Here is a 13546-nt window from a genome sequence, read left to right on the forward strand (position 1 = left end):
TTTACCCAGTGGCTGAATTTTTGCACAAAAGATTTAAATTTGATTCAGCATGTTGTGCCTTTTGTGATTGTCCAGAAGAATCCCTTAATCATCTTTTTTTTTCCTGTCCCTTTTCTTTTAAACTATGGAGCGACATTAAAAATTGGTTGTCCCTTAAAATTGATGACATTCCTGAGATAACCATCACCCACATTTTATATTATATTGATGGCCTTGATAGTAAAATATCTGACATGGTTAATATTATCTTTTTACTTGTTAAATATCACATACACTGCTGTAAATGGAGAGGTTCTACTCCTTGTTTTGATTTTTTTCTTAACCAATTTAAACTTTATTTCACCTCACTGAAACTTTTGAAATCTGTTTCTGCAAGAAAAGTAACTGCCAGTATCTCAACTTTTCTTTTGTTTTAAAATCCTGCTCTATTATTATTCATTTGCCTTAATGTTTTATGTGCTTGTCTTTAGTCTTAGCCCCTTGTTTTTGTTTAATTTTTCTACCTATGTTGCAATGTTCTTGCACCTCATCGAGACTTTGTATACAGTTTGTTCAATAAATAAATAAATAAATAAAAAAAGTTAATGACGTGGTTTCCGGCTTCCGGGCTCGAAGGACGCTGGAAGAATGTCGGTAGCATCTGGCGTTGAAAAAGACAAATCAGTGAATGTACGTTGATGAACGTTTTTTGGCAACCGGCAAATAACCCTACAAAGAGGAAGAAGAATTTTCTCATGGGTTGAGGTTGTGAGCGCGGCTAAACGAAAACGCATATCGGAGTTGGAAAAGGCGGATTTGGCATAAACTGGTATGTGAACGGTTTGTCTGAAAATGGAGACAGGAAATGAGGAAGACATGGATTTTGAAGGGTGGACGCCAGTGGGGAGAGGAAGAGGGAGAGGACGGGAAAGACATAAAATAGATGAAGGAAAGGGTATTAGTGATATTCAAGGAAATAAAAGAGAACTGGAAGGAAGTAGTTCAGAAGAAGAAAGGATAGTTAGGAGGAAAGTTGTGAGGGAGGAAGTTAAAATAATATTAAAACTTAAGAATGAAGAAGAACAGAATAACATCAGCCCCATTGTGGTGTCAAGAGAAGTAAAAAAGAAAATCGGAGATGTTGAAATGGGGAAGATTTTGAGAGATGGAAATCTATTGGTAGTTTGTAAAAATGAAGAACAAAAAAATAAGACTTTAAATGTGGATAATATATGTAAAAAAAACTGTTGGAGAAAAAAATTGTGGGCGAAAATAAAAAAAACTAGAGGAGTGATTTATGGGATCCCTCTAGAATGAAGATCTTGATAAAATTAAGAGGAATATTGTAGGTGTAAAAGTGAATAACTTGAAGAGGTTGTCAAGAACAATAAATGGAGAAAGAGTAGGAAGTTTGTCCATCCTCATTGAATTTGAAGAGAAGGATTTGCCACAAAACATCAAAATAGGTTATCTCAAGTTTTCAGGTCAGACCTTATATCCCTCCACCACTTCGTTGTTTCAAATGTCAAAGGTATGGACACATAGCAGCAGTTTGTAAAGGGAAGCAGAGATGCCCAAAATGTGGTGAAGATCACAAATTAGAGGAATGTAAAGAAGAAGCACAAGAAAAATGTTGTAACTGTGGAGGGCAACATAGAGTTACGTATGGAGGATGTGAGGTGAGGAAGAAGGCAAAAGAAATCATTCAGATTAAAACAACCAAAAACATTAGTTATGCAGAAGCTGTTAAAAATGTGAAGGAACAGACAACAAGAAAGAGTGAACAAACAGTGAACCAAATCCCACAGCAAAGCAAAGTGCAATTAGAAGAAAATATGACAGTGTCAGTAGAAAAATTAATATTAGTTGTAGCATATGTTATCAACTGCACTGACCAAGCCAAGCATAAAACTGAGAAAATCAAAATAATAGTGAGAGGAGCAGAAAAGTTTTTGGGGATTAAAGAGGGATCATGGGAGAACATAAACAAAAAGCTGGAGGAGGATGGGAGACCAGGACCACCAGCTGAAAATAATTAATGTTAATATTACAATGGAATGCAAGAAGTTTAATTGCTAACGGACAGGAACTTAAAGGTTATGTTGATAGTCTTGAGGAAAAACCAGAAATTATTTGTGTTCAGGAAACATGGTTAAAAACAACATTAGATTTTGTGATTAAAGGATATAATAGTGTAAGAAGAGATCGACAGGAAGGAGGGGGAGGAGGATGTGCAATATTTATAAAACAAGGGATACAATATCAGGTATTAGGGAAAGGAATAGAACTTGAATATATAGTAGTTGAAATATGGGAACAAGAAAGTAAATTTAAAATAATAAATTTTTATAATCCATGCAAAACATTATCAATTGAAATAATGGAGGAGTTAATGGCATATTTGGAAGGGAAAGTAATTTGGTGTGGGGATTTTAATGCAAATAGTACATTGTGGGGTAAAAGTAATGATAAAAATGGAAAAGTTATAGAATTAATGGAATTAATGGAAATGAAAAATGGAAATGAAAAATCTTGTATGTATTAATGATGGGAGGGAAACAAGAATCAATGTAAGAACAGTGATGGAATCAGTTATTGATTTAACAATTGTTTCAAATGTTTTAGCTGGTATATGCGAGTGGTTCATAGATAAAAATACAACAATAGGTAGTGATCATTATCCCATCGTAGTTAAGGTAGGATTAAATATAAATAAGAATATAAAGGTAAATAAAAAACTGAATTTTAATAAAGCAGACTGGATTAAATTTAGGTACTTGAGTCAAATAAACTTAGAGAAAGTAGATATGACAATGGATATAAATGATGTCAATTTAGAAATTTGCAAAATAATTATGGAATCAGCAGATAATTCAATAAAGAAAACAGGATGTAGAAATGATAAGAAAATGGTGCCATGGTGGACAGATGAATGTAAAAAAGCAATAAAGTTAAGATATAAAGCATTTAAGGTATTAAAAGGTAACCCTATTTATAATAATTTAATTGATTATAAAAGAAAGCAAGCAATGGTAAGAAGAACTATTAAGAATGCAAAAAGAGAATATTGGAGGAATTTCTGTAGTACAATAGGGAGAGAAACCAAAATAGAAAAAATTTGGAAAATAATTAAAAGAATGAATGGCATAAAGAAAGAGTTTGAATACCCTATATTAAAAATGGATAATATAAATATAGTAAGAGATGAAAATAAAGTTGAAATATTGGCAAGAACATTTAGTAAAGTTCATAGTTCAAATAATATAAGTGAAGAGGGAAGGAAAGGGAGAGAAAATACAAAACTTAAATATAAAGAGTTATTAGAGAATGTTGAAGAAACAAATAATTTGTTAAATGTTGAATTCACAAAAGCTGAATTGAATTCTGCACTCAGGAAGACAAAAAATACATACCAGGTAAAGATCAGATTTGTTATAGAATGATAAGACAAGTTAGTGAAAAATCAAAAGATATATTACTGCAATTATATAATAAAATTTGGGAGGAGGGAAAACTACCAGTGAACTGGAAGGAATCAGTTATAATACCAATAGCAAAACCAGAAAAAGATAATTCAAACCCAGGAAATTACAGACCAATAGCTTTAACATCCAATTTATGTAAAATAATGGAAAGAATGATTAACAATAGGATGGTTTATTATTTAAATAGTAAAGGATATATATCAAAGTATCAAAGTGGTTTTCGAAAAGTGACTCTTTAGCTGAGAGGAAATCCTGCGGAGCTGCACACAGAGGCTGACATGTTGCTGAGACCCCAGCTGGTCCCGGTTCTGTCTGGAGGAGAGCTGTGGACCCGACCTGAGCTGCTGCTCCCTCAGAACCTTCTGCACACCAACTCCCTCCATAGAGAGATACAATAGAGTCATGATGCGTTCAAGTCCACTGTGGGAGCTAAATAAGTTCACTAGTTCATAGGAAATGTTCACTCATTCATTCACCTGATTCACTCTGATCCTCTGAACACATGATGGGAACCAGCTTTCTGCTTCACAGGACAGTTACTGGAACTGGATCACTGGGACTGACTGGTTCTGGTTTCTCTCTCCAAAAGGCCAGAAGATGGAAGATCTGGATCTGAAAAAGGACAGAGCAGAACCTCCAGGACCCACCAGTCCATCTATGAGGAGTGATCGGTCCAAAGGTGATCCTCCAGACTTCAGTAATGAACCTGGACCCTCAGACAGAAAGTAAGAAACCAGTTTCTAACTGATTGATGTGACTTTATAGAGATAAAATCTAAATGATATTAACTGGTTGATCTCAGTGTTTTAATAAACAGTAACTTAATTTTCTTACTTATTAATTTAAAGTTGGACATGAAGGATGTTGGTCAGTAAATCAGTAGAGTTTAAATGAAAGTCTGAATGAATTAATATGGATTAAAATGTTGCATGAAAACAAAAACAACCAAACTTGTGAAGAGCAACAATTCAGATTGTCTGTAAACCCACTGAAGCAGTGAAACCCAGCATCTTCCAGACTGGGAACACTGGCATCAGTCATGATACCAAATATAATTCAATGAACTACTAAAAACCAGAGATCATTGATGTTCTGAGGTTCTGTTCTGACCCAGTTTCTGGTCCCTTGTTTATTGTGGACCTTCATGAACATCTTCAGCTCCAGCCTGTTGCTAGTGAACTATTTCAGTGATGAAGAAATGTCTTCACAGGAGCAGCTTTGGTGAGGAGGAGCCTCCATCCTGCTGTGGTTTGTCTCAGAATGTTCTGATGGATCCGGTCTTGACCAGCTGCCCCCAGTATGGGAAACAACCCAGAACAGGATCTGGACCTCTGACAGCCAATCAGAGCAGCTGTGCTCCAGGTGAGACTGAACATCTCCAATCAGAACTTCATTTTATCGTCTCTGTGGAACCAGATCCACGTCTTTAGTTGATATTTGGAGATTTAAGGTTTAAAAGTGTTTTTGTGGTCAGTTGTTTCAACTGAATCCAGCTGGAGTAACTGGAACTTATGTCTTGGTAACTGGGCTTAATAAAGTCCTCATTTAATTTGAGGCTGTTCAAAAAATGGACACAAGATAAATGTATAAATTTGACTTTTTATTTTGTTTGTTTTTAAAATTATAAGTGAAGACTCTTACTCTGAAGGGTCATGTTGCAGCATAACATGTCATCAGCTCTAAATAAAACAAACACTTCATAGAATCAATTTGATTATTTCTACAGATAATGTTATTTGTGTTTCAGCACATTATGATGTTAAGGGGAATGAAATAGCAGAAAGGAGAGCAGCAATCGGGTATTGGTTGATATTAACGTTACGTTTAGCATAACAGAAATAAAGTGTATAATAAAATAAAAATAGAGAGGTGGCAAAAGTTATAGGTCAGCAAATTGCCCAGCTGCCAACATGGTTATTCTGACCTTGAAAAGGATTTTTGTTCTACTTTTATTGGTTATTACACCAGGCCTTTAAGGTTCTGCTGGAAAATTTGAGAATCCAATTTGGGAAATGACTAAAGGACAATTCCACGTATTTTCTCACTGCTTTGAGCATCTTTAATGTGATCTACTGTGGCACTCATTAAAAACGCATCAGATTGTTGCTATGGTAACCAAACAATCTAACTATGAAGATTGTTTGTTGACCACCAGTGCATGATGGTCAAAGCATCATGTACTGCTACAAAGTAAACTTCCCAGCTCCTTAAAATCTTAAGGATTTTAAATAATTTAAAATCTTAAGGATTTTAAATAATTTCAAATCTTTGAATTTTTGTATGTTGAAACCATTAAATCAAATTGAGCAGCATTGATAATCTCAATAAACAAAGGTTACATTTCTATATCTATGGTCTGTGTTACAAGGTAACATTTATGTGCCCCCTTGAAGGCCTGAGGGGTCTTATGGACTTAATTTGGATTTAACAGAAGTGCAAATAATTGATATTCATTTTAATAATTTTTTTTCTTTTGTTGTTTTTAGGACTCGATAGCTGTGGTTTTAAATATCATTTCACTGGTGATGTTGTCCTGTAACAAATAATTATTCAGTAATATTTTTACGTTTCTGGTCAACTTAACATCTTTTAATACAAAAACATGGTGGACGCCTCGGCGCCCCGACCACCGGGCTGAACAGGATTTCTGGGGGAAACCCTGGAAATAAAACGACCTCAGCTACAAACTCCCTGCTGAACTTCTAAAAACAGTAACAGGTCAGAAGTGACATACAAGGTAACATTAGTTAAACTCAGCTATGTTTTATTAATAATCACTGTGTAACTAAAGGTTTCTATGTTTCAATAGAAAGTGACATTAAGGAGTTGTCCAGACTTTTAATGTTCCGTCGACACGTTCTCAAATTGATTGCCAAATAACTGTTACCTGAACAAAAACATCACCCTGATCTTTGGTCAAAGCATCATGTACTGCTAATACTGCAGACACTTCACAGTCAGATAGGAACTGAGTTTCCAGTTCACTCAATGGGGGCTGCATCCTGAAGGTTTTAGTGGTTGACAAAAGAAGATTACAGACTGTAGACTGACCAGGGCCGGCCCAAGCCTCCATGGGGCCCTTTGTTTCTGCTAACAATGTCGACTAACTGCAATCAACAGTTAGAATGTTTGATCATTCGCTCACCTGCTATAAACGTATTGCATCTCTGACAGTGCTGTTTACATTATATCTTATGCATGTATAATATAGGATACATTTATAGGCCAGTCGATTTCTGGGCACCGATTTCCTTAATTTTGGAAGATTGTGATCTGCTAATACTTACATGTGAAGCCCATCTTATCCCCTGATCTTATTTTCGTCAGCAAAGTTTTAAAAATCGGCCTCGATCTTCTTCTGCTCTGCAGTGAGAGGTTTGACTGACAGATCGGCCCACCAGGTCGTGTCTGAATGTTTACAGTTAACAATATTCACTCCACTGTTGCCAACTCACTGACTTTCTTCCTGTATTTAGCAAAATTTCAGACAAAAACAATGTTATCGGCCAAAATCAATATGGGCAGGTCAGGTTTTTTAAAGATTGGTAATCGGCCAGAAAACTGCAATCGGTGCAGCCCTACACACATATTCATGACATTCTTTGATTAAATTAATTTCTCTTAAGCATAACTCCAAAAGCTGAAGAATTAAATTTATACCAGGTGAATCTTCTTTTCTTTCTCCCTGAAGAATAAGTCCTTTTTTGAGACATTGTTTTGCCAACTTATCTTCTGACCGGAGCTTTGGACGTTTGGATCCACTCTGCACAGCAGCTCATGTTACCGGTGAAGCGTGCAGTACCTACCGCGACCACCAGGGGGCTTCAAGAGCAATTTCTTTTTTTCTTTTGTCTATAAAATAATGATTTCTACATTATCAAAAATATTGGAAAAACAAATCACTTCATGTTGAAATTGTGTGTTTTTGTTGTTGTGATGACATAGAAAAAATTATTTTAAAAAAATCAGCTTCACTGAGGGGCCCCTTGGTGGCCCTGGGGCCCTAAGTGGCTGCTTAGTTTGCTTTTGCCTTGGGCCGGCCCTGAGACTGACGTTGGAATAACTTTCATTGAGTTTTCTCTAGTTATTGAATTATGTTTCCTTCATAGTTTATGTAGAAGAACCAAACTGGCCACTTTATTAGTCCAGTTACTTGTTAGAATATTGCAAATTGTTTTTATTTTGTTTGTTTTTCTGTGTTTTTTCAGATATTGTTGCTCAGTATCAGCCTGACCTTAAAGAGTTTCTGAAGATGAAGTTCCAGAGTCTCTCTGAAGGCGTCGCTGAACATGGAAATAAAACCGTTCTGAACCAGATCTACACAGAGCTCCACATCACAGAGGGGTTAACTAGAGAGGTCAACCAGGAACATGAGGTCAGACGGATTGAAACAGCATCCAGGAAACAAGAAACAATCAGAAGAGAAGACATCTTTAAAACCCCACCTGGAGGAGATCAACCAATCAGAACAGTGATGACCATGGGAGTGGCTGGCATTGGGAAAACACTGTTAACACAGAAGTTCACTCTGGACTGGGCTGAAGGCAAAACCAACCAGAACATTGATTTCATATTTCCATTCACTTTCAGAGAGCTGAATATGTTGAAAGAAGAAAAGTTCAGTTTATTAGAACTGATTCATAAATTCTTCACTAAAACCAAAGAAATCAGCAGCTTTGAAACGTTTCAGGTTCTGTTCATCTTTGATGGTCTGGATGAAAGTCGACTTGATCTGAATTTCAACAACAATCTGATCCTGACTGATGTTACAGAGTCCAGATCACTGGATGTTCTGGTGACAAACATCATCAGGAGGAAACTGTTTCCTTCTGCTCTTCTCTGGATAACCACACGACCTGCAGCAGCCAATCAGATCCCAGCAAAGTTTGTTGACATGGTGACAGAGGTCAGAGGGTTCACTGACCCCCAGAAGGAGGAATACTTCAGGAAGAGATTCAGAGATGATGAAGAGAAGGCCAACAGGATCATCTCCCACATCCAGAAATCAAAAACTCTCCACATCATGTGTCACATCCCAGTTTTCTGCTGGATCACTGCTGAAGTTCTGGAGGATCTGATGGAGACCAGAGAGGGAGGAGATCTGCCCAAGACCCTGACTGAGATGTACATAGAGTTCCTGAAGGTTCAACTCAAAATCAAGAAGGAAAAGTATGATAGAGGACAAAAGACAAAATCTATCTGGAGTCCAGAGAACAGGAAGCTGATTGAGTCTCTAGGAAGACTGGCTTTTGATCAGCTGCTGGAGGGAAACCTGATCTTCTATGACAAAGACCTCAATCAGTGTGACATCAACATCAAAGATGCTGCGTTGTTCTCAGGAGTTTTCACTGAAATATTTAAAACAGAGAGAGGAGTGAACAACATCTCCGTCTACTCCTTTGTTCATCTGAGCGTCCAGGAGTTTCTGGCTGCAGTCTACATGCTCCACTGTTTCACCAGCAGGAAGTCAGAGGTGATCCAGACGTTCCTGGGAGAAAAATACAGAGAAACATCTCTAGATGAGTTTATGAAGAAAGTCATGAAGAAATCCCTCAGAAGTGAAAATGGCCACCTGGACCTGTTTGTCCGTTTCCTTCATGGTCTCACTGTGGAGTCCAACCAGAACCTCTTAGAAGATCTGCTGGGTCAGAGAGAGAACAGTCCAGAAACCATCCAGAGAATCATCACCAACCTGAAGCAGATGGACACTGATAGAATCTCTCCTGACAGAAGCATCAACATCTTCTACTGTCTGATGGAGATGAACGATCTCTCATTTTATCAGGAGATCCAACGGCTGCTGGATTCAGGGAAGAAGCTCTCAGTGACTGACTGTTCAGCTCTGGCCTTCATGCTGCAGATGTCAGAGGTTCTGGATGAGTTGGACCTGGAGAAGTACAACACATCAGAATCAGGACGACTGAGACTGGTTCCAGCTGTGAGGAACTGCAGAAAGGCTCGGTGAGTCCAGATGTTTTCATTGTGTGAATGCTGATTCAGCAATATTGTCCTCCTGTTTCTTCTTCTTCAAGTTGCTTCTGGATGTTTTTGGTCTTTAACTTCTTCCTTCATCCTCTGGACTATTTCATCCATTCAAACATCTAAACATTCAGATCATCCAGGACAGCTGCAGCTTCTGGTTTTTACACATTTTGATCATTTTAAAAATATTTAACTTTTTATCAGTTTTCAGGTTGAAATGAATAAAAACCTTCAGAACTCTAGAAAATCTATTTTCTCCTAAAGATCCAATCAGTCAGAAAGACTTTTTTTTTGTTTGTTTTTTTGTTTAATATATTTATTGTTTTCGACAAATTAACAAAACTGCAGGGCAGTTATCAAAATATAATGATATCCGGAACATCGATCAGACTGAGATGACCAGTTGGCGTCGGTTGACGTCGGCATTGGGATCTTCTACATTGTCATCATCAGTGAATGAATCCAAACAAGATTGCAGTTACAGATAAATTCCAGAATACAACTGTCCAACTATCATTTATGTAACCAGAAAATAAACAACAAAAACAGTGATACCCCGACCCAACCCGCCCCAAGTTATTAAGGATAGAAGATAGAACAGCAAAAAGATAGATGGGGGGAAACAGAAAGAAAGAAAGAAAAGAAAAAAAAAGTGAAGGTTAACATGTACAACTAAAACAAGTTAGATAACTAAATAAAATATTCAGCTCCTCCGCATACCGCTGGAAATGAGTGCATCAGGGTGTATTAAGTTACTTGTGTACCAACCGAGAGGCCAACCTACAACCTTTCTGACAGGCAGGGAGGCAGCAGAGCCACAGAGAAGACGCTAGTCAGTCACTACACGTGTCCAGTGGTATTACTCAAAAGTTCAAGGAATGGCCCCACATCCCAACATGTCTGTGTACATTATTATTGAGAGTGTAGCGTATTTTTTCAAGATGTAAACAAGAAGCCATGTTATTCAGCCAGCATTTAAAGGAGGGAGGTGAGGCAGATTTCCACTCTGTAAGAATGACACGTTTAGCCACGACCATCCCAAAGGCGAGAGCCTCTCGAACAGGCAGGGGCAGAACAGAGCAGGAGTCAGAAACACCAAACAGAGCAACAAGACAGTCTGAAGGTAGAAAGACTTTTTAAACTTTAAATTCTTCTTCACTCATTGAGCCGCTACTCCATAATTCACCTTTTAGGATCTTTGACTGTTTTTATAAAATAATTGTTTAGGTTTGATGGAAACTTTAAAATAAATCCCTGCATTGTTGTAGTAACCATGGAAAGTAGTTAGAAACTTTGTGAACCAACCTTTCCTCCTCCCACTAGTTTCCTCTGAGTTTGTAAATGAGACCAAAATGTGGTGATTGTTGTCTGGTCCAGAAAAAGTTCTGGTTTCTGTCAGATCCTCCCAAAGCTCTGAGAACTCTGAGCTTCCAGAGCTGGAACCATTTTCCTCATCAACTCTTCATCTGCAGCCTTTGTTGAAGCTGTTAGCTGTCCTCCATGAAGACCTGGAGAGACATGAGCTTCAACTCTTTAGACATCCCAGCCTCTTCTAGTTACTGGAGAACTTTCACTGCTTCACCATGAAAATGCTGCTGGACCCAAACGCTCCGTCTCCTCCAGGGGTTTTGGTCTTCAGCTCTTCAGGAGTTTAGCAACAATTTCTTCTGACATCGAAACCTTTGTTCCTCTGAGACGACGGACAGACCACTGCAGAGACATGGTTCCCTCTTCCAACCAGTTTGTCCCAGTTCCTCTCAGATCAACAGTCTGAGAGGTTCAGACCTGAAGCAGCAGCAGGACCGGTTCTGCTGCTGCTCTGCAGGACGACCAGAACAATCTTAAGCTTTTAGCTGCAGCAGGTTGACGACTGTCCACTTTCTACTTTGTTAAAGCATCAAATCCAGCAGATGAACGGAGACAGAACTGGGAGCATCATGTGTTTGGTTTCTGCTCCCAGTTTCCTCTGTGGCAGCATTTAATAACCTGCTGCTGGGAACTTTGTTTCTATAGAATATCCTACTATTATTAATGATGATGATGATTCTAGATGCTGCAGCAGATATTGGCTAAACAAACCCAGAGATGCCAGAGGTCCACAGCAGGCTGGACTTCCTGCTCTGCTCACTTCATTTCTAACTCACTTCCTGCCTGGTGGAAGATCTCAAGGAGCCAAAGGGTCTAGTCCAAGTCCCAGCTGTGAGCAGTTCCTCCTCCTCTCCATCATCTCCAGTAGTTTCCTTCATTCAGCTCAGTCAGCCTCTTCATCAGCTGCTGCAGCTCCTTTGAGGCTCTGATGCTGCAGCTCCATCAGATGCTGCAGAGAAAACTGAACTTTCCTTCACAGATGATAGAAGATCTTCAACATCTGACTGCAGCTGAAGGTCTGAGGACATGAAGCCTGGACCAGAACCAGAACCAGAACCTGGACTTTAACCAGGAACTGAACTGATTCTCTGTGGGGTCAAACTCAGTAAATTGAAGATCAGATGTTGATCAGATGATATCACTGTTATCATATTTTAGTCTGTTATTGATCCAGATTGATTTCATTAGAACTGATTTTATTTCTTCTCTAATCACAGACTTGGTGACTGTTTGCTCCGAAAGGATGAATGTGAAGTTGTGGCCTCAGCGCTGAAGTCCAACCCAGATCTGACTGAACTGGAAATAAATGAGATGAACATATATAAAGATGGAGAATCTGATCTGAAGCCTGTGGTTGAGATCCTGGAGAGTTCAGTCAGTAACGTGAAGAAACTGAGGTTTGTTTTCTCTACTAATCTAATAAAATCGTTCATTTATACTTTAGTCATTATTAGGCCTGTCACGATAAATGATAAATCAATTAATCGTACGATAAATTAAAACTATCAACGTCAGTTTAATTATCGCCTTTTTCTCTTTCTGTTGATGACGCTGAATTAAAAAAGCCTCAACTCCGGTGTTTTTATTCAAGTAAATTTTTGTTAATGGAGACTGAGAATCCATTTTATTTTTGTTTTTGGTTGTTTTGTTTATTTTATCAGTTCCAGTGTTGAGTGTTCTTTTGAAAATAAAGTTTATCTATCTTTGGCAGGAAATCGCATGTATTATTATGTCATTTTTATCATTTATCACAATAATTTTTGAGACAATTAATCGCCCAGTAAAATTTGCTATGGCGACAGGCCTAGTCATTAGTTTAAGTTTAAGTTTTAAGTTTAAGGAAGTGAGATCTTACCTTTGTAATTCTTTATATGCAACAAGCTTCGTCAGTTCACTGAAATCATTCTCATGTTTTACCTGGAAAATAGATTTAAAATGATTCATCTTCACAATCCTGTTGTTCCTTTATGATAATGTTCCCGTTTCTGCAGCATCTCTGATGAAGGATTCAGAACTTGAACTAAATGACCCTCATCAATCTGACAGAGAAAAGACTCAATATTTTCTAGTTGATAGTTCAGTAACTGAATCAGCACAAAATGAGAAAATGATCAACTTTCAGAATGTGAGCTGTAATGGAAATTGTAAAACGCTGAATTAGACGGATTTAAATAAACCAGTTTACATCTGTCATAATTATCAATGAGCTGCAGTTAAAATACAACCAGCAAGAAAAAATCATTAATAGATTAATGAACAAAAACTGGAGACATAAAATATCTGTAGATAAATGATGGTACAGAGCAGTCAGATAATACAGAGTCTGGAAGGAAATATGGAGAGAGAAAAAAACATCCGACTGAATTTAAGATCCTGAGAAACTTTTAGAAAAAATTTGAGTTTCTGTTTTGATCAAATGTTCTGGTTCTGCTGGTTTGGACTCTTTAAACCAGTTTGACTGGATCAGATGTTGGAATCAGTTCATCAAGTTTCTTTTACATTCAGGGAAATTAATTTTCTAGATTTTTATTATTTATTTGTTCATATTTCAGTTTTAACCTGCATCCTGTTGGTTCAGCTCACATCTTTTATTCTTTATTCAGATTGAAGGAATGCAGTTTGTCAGAGACCAGCTGGACTTCTCTGTTCAAAACAACTCCCTCTCAACCGTTTGCTGAAAGGACGTGAAAGACGGCAAGAAATATTTTATCAGAGAGCATCCATCCTCTTTA

General features: G+C 37.7%; 2 protein-coding genes across 2 annotated transcripts in view; both read left to right on the top strand.

Annotated features, from left to right (window-relative positions):
- LOC122827329 (NLR family CARD domain-containing protein 3-like) overlaps positions 1-11907 on the top strand; it is a 138683-nt gene extending 126776 nt beyond the window's left edge. Inside the window, exons 3-7 of the mRNA XM_044110150.1 lie at positions 4054-4189; positions 4675-4826; positions 7673-9425; positions 11497-11645; positions 11794-11907. Of these exons, the coding sequence (XP_043966085.1) occupies positions 4054-4189; positions 4675-4826; positions 7673-9425; positions 11497-11645; positions 11794-11828 (2225 nt within the window). The 3' untranslated portion in view covers positions 11829-11907. The remainder of the gene's footprint in view (positions 1-4053; positions 4190-4674; positions 4827-7672; positions 9426-11496; positions 11646-11793) is intronic.
- Positions 1-13546, top strand: part of LOC122827331 (NLR family CARD domain-containing protein 3-like) — a 400427-nt gene that overhangs the window by 383572 nt on the left and 3309 nt on the right. The gene's annotated exons all lie outside the window — the stretch shown is intronic.

The sequence above is a fragment of the Gambusia affinis genome, linkage group LG24, assembly GCF_019740435.1.
Source record: "Gambusia affinis linkage group LG24, SWU_Gaff_1.0, whole genome shotgun sequence".
NCBI lineage: Eukaryota > Metazoa > Chordata > Actinopteri > Cyprinodontiformes > Poeciliidae > Gambusia > Gambusia affinis.